This window comes from Bemisia tabaci, chromosome 1, assembly GCF_918797505.1.
Source record: "Bemisia tabaci chromosome 1, PGI_BMITA_v3".
Lineage (NCBI taxonomy): Eukaryota > Metazoa > Arthropoda > Insecta > Hemiptera > Aleyrodidae > Bemisia > Bemisia tabaci.
In genome coordinates this window covers 87,644,839-87,656,981 of record NC_092793.1, presented here as the reverse complement: position 1 = coordinate 87,656,981, position 12,143 = coordinate 87,644,839, and the positions used below count along the sequence as shown (strand labels likewise).

The 12,143-nt window shown below is 42.0% G+C and overlaps 1 protein-coding gene across 6 annotated transcripts in view; it reads left to right on the top strand.

Moving 5' to 3' along the window:
• Positions 1–2,837: 2,837 nt before the first annotated feature.
• LOC109032900 (uncharacterized) overlaps positions 2,838–12,143 on the top strand; it is a 105,515-nt gene continuing 96,209 nt past the window's right edge. For 2 of the 6 annotated variants that reach the window (XM_072306379.1, XM_072306377.1), the window contains exons 1-2: positions 2,838–3,076; positions 4,285–4,440. In XM_072306379.1, coding sequence (XP_072162480.1) covers positions 3,072–3,076; positions 4,285–4,440 — 161 coding nt within the window. In that variant the 5' untranslated portion in view covers positions 2,838–3,071. Of the gene's footprint in view, positions 3,077–4,284; positions 4,441–12,143 lie in introns of those variants that run through there. The other 4 variants (XM_072306378.1, XM_072306383.1, XM_072306381.1 and 1 more) reach the window with 2 other exon arrangements.

The window sequence follows — 12,143 nt, the reverse complement described above, 5'->3', positions numbered from 1 at the left end:
TTAAAAGAGTAATACCTAATAATTTATTGAATCAATTCATGGTGGAAAAATGAAGTATAGCTTGTGAAAATGGCGCCAACATGAAATTCAAGTTCAATCGAAAATATGCGCATAAACAGCGCCAAAATCGGAAAGTTTGATTTCCCGCGAAAGTCGGGTTACAGCGCCCGCATAAACCCGACGGAGGAAACTTGCATTACAAACTCGGGTTTCATGAAACCCCGGTTTCGAGCCTCGCATAAACGTAGCTAGTTTTGACACAAACGGCGAGCAGGAATCGATTTATCGAAAATTCCGCGCGCGGAACAGATTTGAAGCGGCGCGCCGACATAAATAGTTTTGACACAAACGGCGCAAATATATCGAAAACCGGCGCGGAATCCAGAAATTCAGAGATTTTCATCGAAAATGGGTTTTTTCTTTCCGCGCGCCAGAAAAAATTCCGCGCGCGCAAGTAAAGGGTTTTGACACTAACGGCGTTCCATACCTCCCATCCTATGCCTCCCATCCACAAAAACCAAAACAAAGCACCGCCATTTTTGGGTCCTCACCCGTGAGGTGTCTTGGGCCTTGTCTCCACGGCGCAACTGTTGAAGGAAGTTAGCGCAACTGTTGCGTGTTTGTTCCGCGTTTGTTGCACCAACCGAGGTTCCCTGTCTCGACACACGGCTAAGTGTTCCCGGAACATTTAAGCGGGAATATTTGAACGACTCAATTACTTTTGAGGTTAATCAGTATCAACTTTTGTAAACAAAGCACTTGTAGAATTGATTGTCCATGTCGAGTTTTCTTATATTGTCATAATGAGTGATGCTCGGTTGAGTGCGGCATATTTTGCCTTTTTGACGAGTGCTGCAGCTGCATCCCTTTATTTTTTAAAGTGTAAAAGGGTGCCACCAAGGTGGTGGGTAAGACCATGGGCAGATTCCCGTCGAGGTACACTGGCCATGGCTCACAACGAGATGCGAAATGAGGATGTAGAAAGCTTCACCCGAGCTTCTAATGATCTTACAATAGGTAGATATAAGCATTGAAAGTGTAGGAGTGCTAATCCAGTAAAGCACCGCACCTTCACTCCATGGTGTCGTAAAGACTGTATGTCTGCCATTATTGCAGTGAAACAAATAACTAATCGGGAATACTTATGGGAATCGCTCCTTCAAAATATGATCAAAATAAGCGGATATTGATAGGTCAACAATGTATCGCTGAAGCAGAAGCGTCTAAATCCTCTTGAGGCAACGGACGATGACAATCTTAAAAAACTGATGACGCTTCACAAATTTTAAATTTCCACATTCCCAGAGATACGCGCTGAAATCCTGTTTCTCACCCCTCTTTCCGACTGCTCTCCGAGTCCATGAGCAAGACAGGAAGAAAATAGGCAAGCTACCTACTACTGTTTGCCTACCTATGTGTTTTTTTTTCTGAAACTTGATTTTCAAAGGTGACTCATGTAAAGAGCAACTGACAAACAAGATTTCAGAACCTGCCATTGCATTTCACTAACCTAAGACACAAACCCAACCTTACCATTGATATTCTTTCGCTTACACTGTATATAATTCTCCCATTGAGATTCGATATGAACTCAATTCAAAGATGCTTTTGAATTTAATTATTCGGGTAGATTGGAATAAAGAGCTTTCGGTCTACCTGTAAAGTGCATTTACTAACATTCACTGCTGTCACAAGATATTTTTGCACAGGCAGAGCCACTTTCCACAGTTGATGGATCTCTAACGCCAAGGCTCAATTATAACAAGTGATTAAACGACCAAAAATTGTTACACGCCTCAATAAAAACCGTATTCTTATCTCAAATTGCAAATCTTGGATAACAGAGCACTCACCAAAAAATCTCCTTCCTTCTACCTCAGTATGAGAAGAGTGACGATACTTTGGAGCAATAACTTTGAACTAGTTTCAATAAATGATGGCCTCAGAATTTGAGTCATCATTTACAAGAGATTGGATCAAAGAAATAAGTCAGCAGGTCACGGTTGTGGCTGGTCTCACACTTCCAGTAGGACAACCAGGAAATAGATACATGGATAACACACAAATTCAAGAGCTACACAGCTCTGATTGGATCAGATTCTAGATTTAATCGGTAGATTGAAATGAAAATATTCGGTGCACTACTTAAAGGGAAGCAGGGTGCCTTATCTTGAAATCTTAGGCAAATCGTGTGGATACAGTAAAAAAGTTCTCCGCAGATGATGAACTGGTAGGTAAGGCTATAACTCAATTGTAGCCTGTAAAGCTCTTTGCTTGCTTTGCTTCTGTAGTCATAAAATGTTGATTAGAGTTGCAAGAATTATCTGAAAAAGCAGTTAATAAGCCTGGATTCCATCTGACACTAAACACCTTCACTAGAAAATAACGTCCTACGTTTAGCTAAATAAGGATAAATAAGCCACATATAACTGAAGGAATCACGTAAAAGTGCTTAAGCAACAATTATAGTAAAATTATGATTTAAAATATGTTGAATAATGGCAAAATTAAAGCTAAATCGTGGGATAAGCACTCACTCAATCGTTTATTTGAGGTTAAATCAGACGAAAAAGGTAAACAACTGTTCCACGTTCGAGGCTTCTGACCTTGAAAGTTTCTGTTATAAGTGAAACATTTGTGAGACAGTTCCGTTCCTTCAACAGTTGCGCCAACTTCCTTCAACAGTTGCGCCGTGGAGACAAGGCCTTATAACTCAGGGTATAAAGGGACTCTAGGTACTCTCCCTATACAGGTACTCTAGGTCCTAAGCCCCCTATTAGCCTCTCCATGGGGCCCAGTGGCCATGCTCTCTCAATATAAGTACTCTACTCTATTGTACTCTATGGATGGATGATTGCGTAATTTTGAAAATAACTGACCGCGGCGTCCGGGCATGTCCGGGTCCAGAGGATTTGAACTTGGAAGCAGTAGTTCTTCGTTTACACCTTCATTTCATCTTCCTCATCCCATCATGTATCACTATCGACATCGTTCCGATCCTCGTTCTGTTAGCTTCTGAAGAGACGATTTCTTGAACTTCTAGGATATCTTTCTTCCCCCTCATTCATATCATGAGGTAAGATGGGCCATGTGCCTTCCTAACAATGATTAGAGTTTTCTTCGGAAAATTCTGCGTTCAGGTTTTCAGTTTTTTTCTATTCTGACAGGCTTAGTGGATAGTCTATTAATCCTAGCAAAGTACAATCAATTTTGTATAAGTACTTGAATTTTGTCCTCGTTACCGTTTAAGGTTATTCGATGGATGCCATATTTTGTGTCAGAACGGCATGCGATATATCGCATCAATTGGTTCCATTTTTTCAACTACTTATCATTTTTCTCCACTTTTGGGATCGCAAATCAGTTGTCAGGAGACTAAAACACTCACTTACCAATTTTAACAAAGAAATTCAAGGTAATAAAAACGTGGTTTTTAAACTTATTAAATATATTTAAACCTATCTCGTTAGCGATGTCTTAAAATCTTGGCTCCTATTTTATTATCTTTGAGGCGCACAAATAAGCATCATTCTTAGAAGATTTCAAATGAATTTCCCTTGAACAGAGAACAAAAACATGGCAGTTTTTCCACACTGCCATTCAGTAAGTAGTTTTCCACTTGAAAAATCAAGAGTGGCAGGAAGTCTGCAACGTCTCAGTCAGAAATATGTGGTCTGGGAGTGCCTCTATCAAGTCTTAACTCGGAGAGAGTCCGGACTGAAAAGTTTTGTCCAAATCTGGTTTACGTAATGAACTGTGAGCAATTTTTTCTGAATGTCTCTGAAAAAATACTCCCATAGCTGATCTCGCACTTTGCGACCACTAAGTTAACACAATTAAGTACCATTAATCATCTGTGTTCGAAGACAAATTAGGAGATTAAAATCATACCCCTGACCACTACTCAGTTGATTCCACGAGAAATAAGAGTCCCTACTGAGCATATCAATGAAAATTAGAAAAATCATATGAGAATCACACGGTATGAGAATGTATTAAAAATTCTTACCAATCTATTTTGCCCATAGGTAATTGGTTCAACTGATTGAATCATTCATTTTGCTGCACCTTTGACCATTAAAAATGCACACCTCACCTGCAGGTATCTGTGTCTAATATTTGAACACAAATTTGCCGTTCCTTTCATGATTCGTGCTGATTTTTGAGCTCGAGAAATATTTAGGTACTCTCCTGAAGAAAGCTTTTGTAATAGGTAGTACCTATAGAATGTCCTTTGCTCTTACATAAATTATTAAACTGCCCTCTTTATTTTTTATTTTTTAGCGGAGACGTCACAAAAGTTCTGCCTCCAAGATTCAATGGACAAACTACAGGATGTTTGCAGATGAATGTCAAGACAATCCGTTGGCTCTTTGATTCCCCTGGTCAAGTCGTCGTTGCAACATCCTGGTGGGGTGATGACTCCAAGTGTCTCTTTATGTAAGTTCTTCAACCTTTATTCATTTTTCAATATGAAAAAACATATGATACACAAGGTACTATGGCCCTACAAATGCTCGGTCAGGGAGCCCACAAATAGATACAACTGAATTCTGTGTTCATAAAAGTACTTTAGTGGCTGGCATTAAATAGACAGGCCCCGCAATGAGTGATACAGGCCAAGTTGTGTTAGTCAGTTTCAGGGGTCCAGGCAGTATAGTCTTTGTTTATACATGAATCAAGGTTACCTACTCCTATGAAAGTACTCTATCAGTGGAAAAGCTCAGTGCATACATCAGACCCTACTTTCACAAAGAAGTAGCATGCTCAACATTCTTCCTATCAAAAAAGCATCGCATTTGGTTAATTAACTCACCAAAACCAATTTGCTAGTAAGTCTCTTTCACCAAAATCAACGCTTCTTCCAGCTTTTAGAGCATTAAGAAATTAATTTAGAGAATAAATTTTAAAAAAAATTAAAACTCCTTGACTTCTTTCATCATAAATTTTTCGCCCTCAACTAGTTTCACGGAAAACTGGAAAGCACAGAATTGCGGTCCAACAATCAAACATTTTCTGGACCACAGGTCAGTGAGATAACCAGTCATTGGTTACAGAAGCATAAGGCAATGAAACCACCACAATTTCACAGCATAAGCTTACTATCCATGAAGCTAGTCTGAGGTGGTGAGGGATATGAGTTGCTGAATTTTTTTTCTATCTTTTGGAAATTAGTTCAAATTGGAATTATTAGATAATGTCCAGATAAGGAATATGCGGAATTCGTCTGGGAATGAAAAATTTCAGCGGAAATCAGGAAAAAATCAGTGAATTTGTTTGAGAAACAGGACACTTCTAGTATGGACTAATTTCTTTCTTGAACTTCTTTTGAATATTTTTCACGTTATCTTTTAACTAAATTCATTTGCCGAACGTTTATGAAAGTATAATATTGTCCCAGCTAGTGGTAGGATATTCATAATAATAATAATAATAATAATAATAATAATAATGATAATAATGATAATAATGATAATGATAATGATAATGACAATGATAATGATAATGATAATAATAATAATAATAATAATAATAATAATAATAATAATAATAATAATAATAATAATAGTAATAATAATAATAAATAAGCAGGGAGGACTGCCTATGGTCTGGGGTATTGACGCACCTCCTTTCCCGAGTTACTCTGGACGCACACTCTATGTGCCAAGGAGTACTTAATGAAAAGCCCAACCCGGGGTGTTATGCGAACCGTGCCCATCGGGTCCCTTGGCACCAGGGCGCTTATGTTGGTGTCGACCTACGGAGCCCTGGGATACCAGGCGCCCTCCCAGAGTTAATATAGCCTTACCCGGAAAGAGGTTACGGGTGGACCCTCTTAAAGCCTCATCTTACTCGTGGGAACAAATATGGAAACGCGCAACTCTAAAGCAAGAAAAACCCAAAACTACAAAGGAAAAACCGACCGAACCGATGATAATGCAGAAGAATTGACTCAGGTCTCTGGGACAACACGGAAAAGAACGCAGAAACAGCAGAATCAGCTGAATCAAACACCACAGGCCCAAAGCCCACCACCAACTAGCCCGGCCGGTAAGAACACAAACGCACAGCGTAGGCAAGCAACAGAGCGAGTGAAGTGGACCACAGAAGAGTATAAAGAAATAATATGGTGCTACTGGTACATCAAAGAGAGCACTCAAAGCTGCAATATAAACGCCAACTATGACCTCTGGAGAAAAAGGAATCCGAACACCCGCCCGCATATCGATGCAAACAAGCTCGCCACACAAAGACGATTCATTGCGAAAAACCAAAAACTAAGTGAGGCACAAATTGAAGAAATCAAAGCTGATGTAGCCGCAAACCTAGCAACACAATGTGAACCGGGTGTCACCAGAAAAACCCAAAATACCAATAACAACCAAAACTCCCCTACCACAATGAATAATGCAGCCAACCACACCCAGAGAGTACAATGGACCGTAGAGGAATACAAAGAAGTCATATGGTGCCATTGGTTTGTTAAGGAAAACACGGGCATCCACAACATAAAGGCCATCACGAGCTATGGAGGCAACGAAACCCTAATGCCCGCCTGCATCTCAACGCTAATAAGCTAGCCACGCAACGAAGATACATCGAGAACAAGAAAAAACTAACCGAACAACAGCTTCAAGAAATTAAAGACGACATTCACTCCACCATAGAAGCATCCACTGACCAACACACAACTGAAAGCTCACCAGGTGATGCCACAAACGACGAGAACCGCCCGTCGAGACGGAATGATCCAACTGACACCAGGGAATCAGAGTCAACGCCAAACATACCTCAAACCAACGAAACTCCCAGAAGAAGTAAGCAGCTAAGAATACCATCTCCAGAACCAGAACACGAAACAACTCCCCAAGAGCAGAGCACGGCAAGCACACTAGAAACAACGACCTCTACATCAAAGCTAAGAAGCGTGTATCAAGAAGTTCTCGAGATGAATCTGGAAGAAAGAGAGCCGATAAGGAAAATAAAGGGGGCGAAAAAAGACCAAGAAATCATCATGCGAACTAACAATGAAGTACAAAATATGCTTGAGAGCGAAGAAAATCTCGGCCTGTGGAAAATCAACTGCTTGCTCTACGCTGCAGCCCTCACAATCAGTGACGAGTCGAACGGCCCAAAAGGAACTAAAATGAACAAGAAAGAAAGTAAGCCCCTATGGCAAAAAAGAATTGAGTTCAGAATCCAAGATCTGAGGAGGAACCTTTCAGTACTAGCTAACTTCAAAATAACGAGCAAGGAAAAAGGACAACAGACAACCCACAAAGTCCAGTCAATCCTGGATAAATACACCGCGGAAGGAGAAGAAAGCAGTATAGACAATGTACTGGAGCAACTGAGGCAACGTATTGCTGTCTTTAGCCAAAGAATAAGATGATACCAGAAAAGATCAAATCAGTTCTCTCACAACAGAAGCTTCGAAACCAACTGCAAAAGCTTCTACAGGAACATCAAAGGTGACTCCTCCGACATCGGTGAAACCCCAGAGAAAGAAAAGGTGGAAGAGTTCTGGAAAGGAATCTACGAAGTCCCTACTCAGCACAACTCGGAGGCTGGGTGGATCAAAGACTCAGAGGTCACGAACAACAAAATGGAATGGACAGATCTCGGTGATGATGAACTGATAACTACCATAAAAAACCTTGCAAACTGGAAAGCACCCGGCCCAGATAAGATACAAAGCTTCTGGTTCAAAAAAATCCCTAGCATCCATAAGTACCTAACAGCCGAGTACAATAAATTACTGAACGGGAAAGAATTCCCACCATGGCTGGCCAAAGGGACTACATATCTGATAGCAAAGAATAGAGAAACGGCAAATCCCAAAAACTAAAGGCCCATAACCTGCCTCAACATAGCGTATAAGATCTTCACGGCACTCTTGGCCGGTAAAACGTACAAATACCTAGAAAGTGCCAAACTACTCCCTATAGAGCAGAAAGGGTGCCGCAAAGGAGCTAAAGGGTGCCTTGACCAACTCTTAATATCCAAAACCATCATTGAGGACTGCAGGAAGAACAAGAAGAACCTATCGATCGCATGGCTGGACTACCAAAAAGCCTTCGACAGCATGCCTCACAGCTGGATCATCCGTGCACTGGAACTCATGGGAGTGCACCCGAATATAGTAAACGCCTGTAAGAACATGATGGAGCACTGGTCAACATGCATCCAACTAAGAGGAAAAACAGATACAATTATCACCTCTGAAATTAAAATAAGACGAGGAATCTACCAAGGGGACGCGTTCTCCCCCCTTCTGTTCTGCGTTGGATTAATACCCCTCTCTACACGACTAAACAACATGAACAATGGATATAACATCAAGGCAGGCCATAAACAACTGACGCACCTCCTGTATATGGATGATCTGAAACTGTTCAGCAGCAGCGACGAGAAACTGCAAAATCAACTCGAGACGGTGAAAGAATTCAGTGACGACATAGGTATGAAATTTGGCCTAGATAAGTGTGCCAAGGTAACCTTCAAGAAAGGTAAATACATCCACGGAGAAAACATGGATATAGACGTCGACACCAGCATCCGACAGTTAGACCCAGGTGAAACATACAAATACCTCGGAATGGAAGAAAGTATAGGTATCCAACATAAGACAATAAAAGAAAAGGTAAAGAGAGAATACATACGTCGAGTAAGAGCAGTACTAAAGACAGAGCTAACGGCAAAAAACAAGATAACTGCAATCGGAGCGCTAGCCGTACCCGTTCTACAGTACGGATTTGCAATTCTGAATTGGAAAATAAAAGAAATAAAAGCGCTAGACATAAAAACAAGAAAATGTCTGACAATGCATAAAATGCACCACCCATCCGCAGACGTTGACAGGCTATACGTGAGCAGAAAACTAGGAGGACGAGGACTTAGGCAAATTGAATCAACATACAAATCTTCCATCATCAATGCGAAGTACTACCTCCAGGAAAAAAAAAACGAAGACCCTTTTCTCAAAGCCGTGTATGCCGTCAACCTTGCTCTAGACAAAGACCACATTGCGAAAGAAGCAAACAAGTTTGAAGCCGAGCTCGGAGAAAACTTTGAAGTGGCCCCCATAAACAGCAGGAAGCAAAAAATCAAAAAGAAAATCTCAGAAAGCATCAGAACCAAATGGAAAGGAAAGATCATGCACGGGCAGTATCCACTGATGCTAGAAAATGACTCTATCGAGAGTAATCTCTCTACCATCTGGCTCAGTAAAGGTGTACTAAAAGCAGAAACAGAGAGCCTAATTGTAGCGGCACAGGATCAAGCCTTAAACACAAGGTACCGAGAGAGGAAAATCCACAAGAAACATGTGAATAGCAAATGCAGAATCTGTCACCAGTTCGAAGAAACCATTGAGCACATAACATCAGGTTGCCCAATTCTAGCCCAAAAGGACTATATCGAGAGACACGACAGAGTATGCACCCAACTTCACTACAGCCTCTGCAAAGAATATGGAATCGAAGTCGACGCAGATAAATGGTATGAACACAAACCGAAAAACACTGCAACAACCAGAGATGGAGAGACAACGATCCTGTGGAACTTCCCTATCAGAACCGATAGAACTGTTGAGGCAAACAGACCGGACATCATCCTACGTAGGAAAGGCCAAACGTGTCTGCTGATTGACGTCTCTATCCCAGCAGACAGGAACATCACAAAAAAGGAAGCTGAGAAGAAACTAAAGTATAAAGACCTAGAGATCGAAATCAGCAGGATGTGGAAGACCAAAACCCGAGTCATACCCTTTGTGATAGGAGCTACCGGAGCAGTCTCTAAAGACTGGACTAAACTGAAGAACGAAATCCCTGGGAAACATTCGCTAGTATTGGCCCAGAAGTCTGCTGTGTTAGGCACTGCCAGAATCCTCCGGAAGGTCTTAAGCTAGGTGGAGCAGCGCGAATACACCTAGAACGTTCCCACACACCAAAAACACCCCTACCGCCTACCACCTCAGGAAAGAAACCTTTAGGCAGGCGTCCTCCAGACACCTACCCTGCCTCGGTTCCTAAAACAGGTATCCTAGTCCGTGACGAGCCACCCCCCAAGGGGGAGTGAAATAACCACCACCCGGCCACCCAAACCACAAACAGCCCTCATACCTAGGAGCATTGTTTGCCCCTGTGTGAGGGCTTAAAGCAACCCAGCAAAGCTGGTGACAGCAGTGAATATGAAAAATAATAATAATAATAATAATAATAAAACTGCAGGGAGGACTGTCTATGGTCTGGGGTATTCACGCACCTCCAGTCCCGAGTCACTTTCTGAGCACTCCCTTTGTGCTAGGAAGTACTTCAATAAAAAGCCCAACCCGGGGTGTAAGCAAACCGTGCCCATCTGTTCTCTTGGCATCGGGTGCTTCTGAAGGTGTCTACCCACGGTGCCCTGGGATACTGGGCGACCTCCCAGAGTACGTAGCCTTACCTGGCGAAGAGGCTGCCGGGAGGACCGTCCAAATCCTCCTCTACTCGTGGGAACAACATGGATTCCCGAAAAATTACTAAACAACGCAAGAACTCTCAAATCACCCTAACGAATAGGGATAGAGATGAAGAGACGAACAGACCAACAAACTCGAGAACAAACCGAGCGGACCTAAGAAATGTCCCTACAAACACGCTACAAACTCTCAGCCCGACTCAAGTACAACCTTTGAGTAGCCAGCCAGACTCTCAGCCCAACCATACAAGGGCGCGAACAAAATGGAGCGAGGCAGAATACGAAGAAGTCATGTGGTGCTACCTCTACATCAAAGGAAGCACAGGCAGCTGCAACATGAAGTCCATTTACAATCTCTGAAGAAAGAGAAACCCAGCTACCCGTCCTTATATTGAAGCAAATAAACTTGCAACCCAACGCAGGTACATAGAGAACCAAAAGAAACTGAATGAAATGCAACTCTCCGAAATCAAAGCAGACGTCCGTCTCCACCTCGGACAGACATCTCAGAGCCCAGAAATTGAGACAGAACGTTCGCAAAGCAGCTCAGCCAACCAAAAAGATCCAGAGGATGAGGGAATATCGTCTCAAGTAGCCCAATCCTCACAAAGAATTAAATGGACTCAAGAAGAGTACAAAGAAGTTATGTGGTGTGACTGGTATACTAAAGAAGGCACAGGCTTTTGCAACATAAAGGAGACGTACAATTTATGAAGAGCTAGGAACCCTGACACCCGATTACACATCAATGCGAATAAACTAGCCAAGCAGAGAAGATACATAGAAAACAAAAGGAAACTTAGTTATGAGTTGCTTGAAGAAATTAAAGCAGATGTTATTGCCACACTAGAAGCATCAACTGAGGAACATGCCGGAGAAGCCCCCGAAGTGGCACCTGATGCACTGGATGATATGCTATCCCAAGACATCCTAGCCGAGCTAAACATCTCAAACCAAGCGTCACAAACTCCTCCTGGAAACCAGCAACCTACGAGCGATGAGCTGACAGAGACCAACCCTGAGCCGTTAGCCCCAACGCCAGAACCCAAGTCGTCACAAAACGAAAAGCCAGAGTCACCAATTAGGAGACTCTACCAAGAAGTACTGGAGATGACCTTAGAGGAAAGAGAACCGATCAGAAAACTGAACGGCGCAAAAAAGGAGAAGGAAATCCTTGCACGGGCCAACAGTGAGATGAAGACTATACTAGAAACCGAACAAGAATTGGACTGCATTTTGCAATTTGGAACTATAAATTCTGGCCCGGTTTAAAAACAAGGTATGTGCTATTAGTTTTCCTTTGCACATAAGTGTTTTTTCAGATAAGCCAGAATTTATAGTTCCAAATTGCAAAATGCAGTCCAATTGGACCTCTGGAAAATAAATTGCTTACTCTACGCGGCAGCTCTAACAGTCAGTGATGAAGCAAACAACCCAAGACCAGTAAAAAAGAACAACGCGAAAGGAGCGAAACCCCTGTGGCAAAAAAGGATCGATAACAGAATAAAAGAGCTGAGATGCAACCTTTCAGTGTTAACTAATTTCAAGGAGACTAGCAAGTCTAACGAGAAGCCAATGACACAGCGAGTTAAATCAATACTAGAAAAATACACTGACGAAGGAGAAGAATGCAATATTGACAATGTAGCCGAGCAACTTAAACAACGCATATCAGTGTTCAG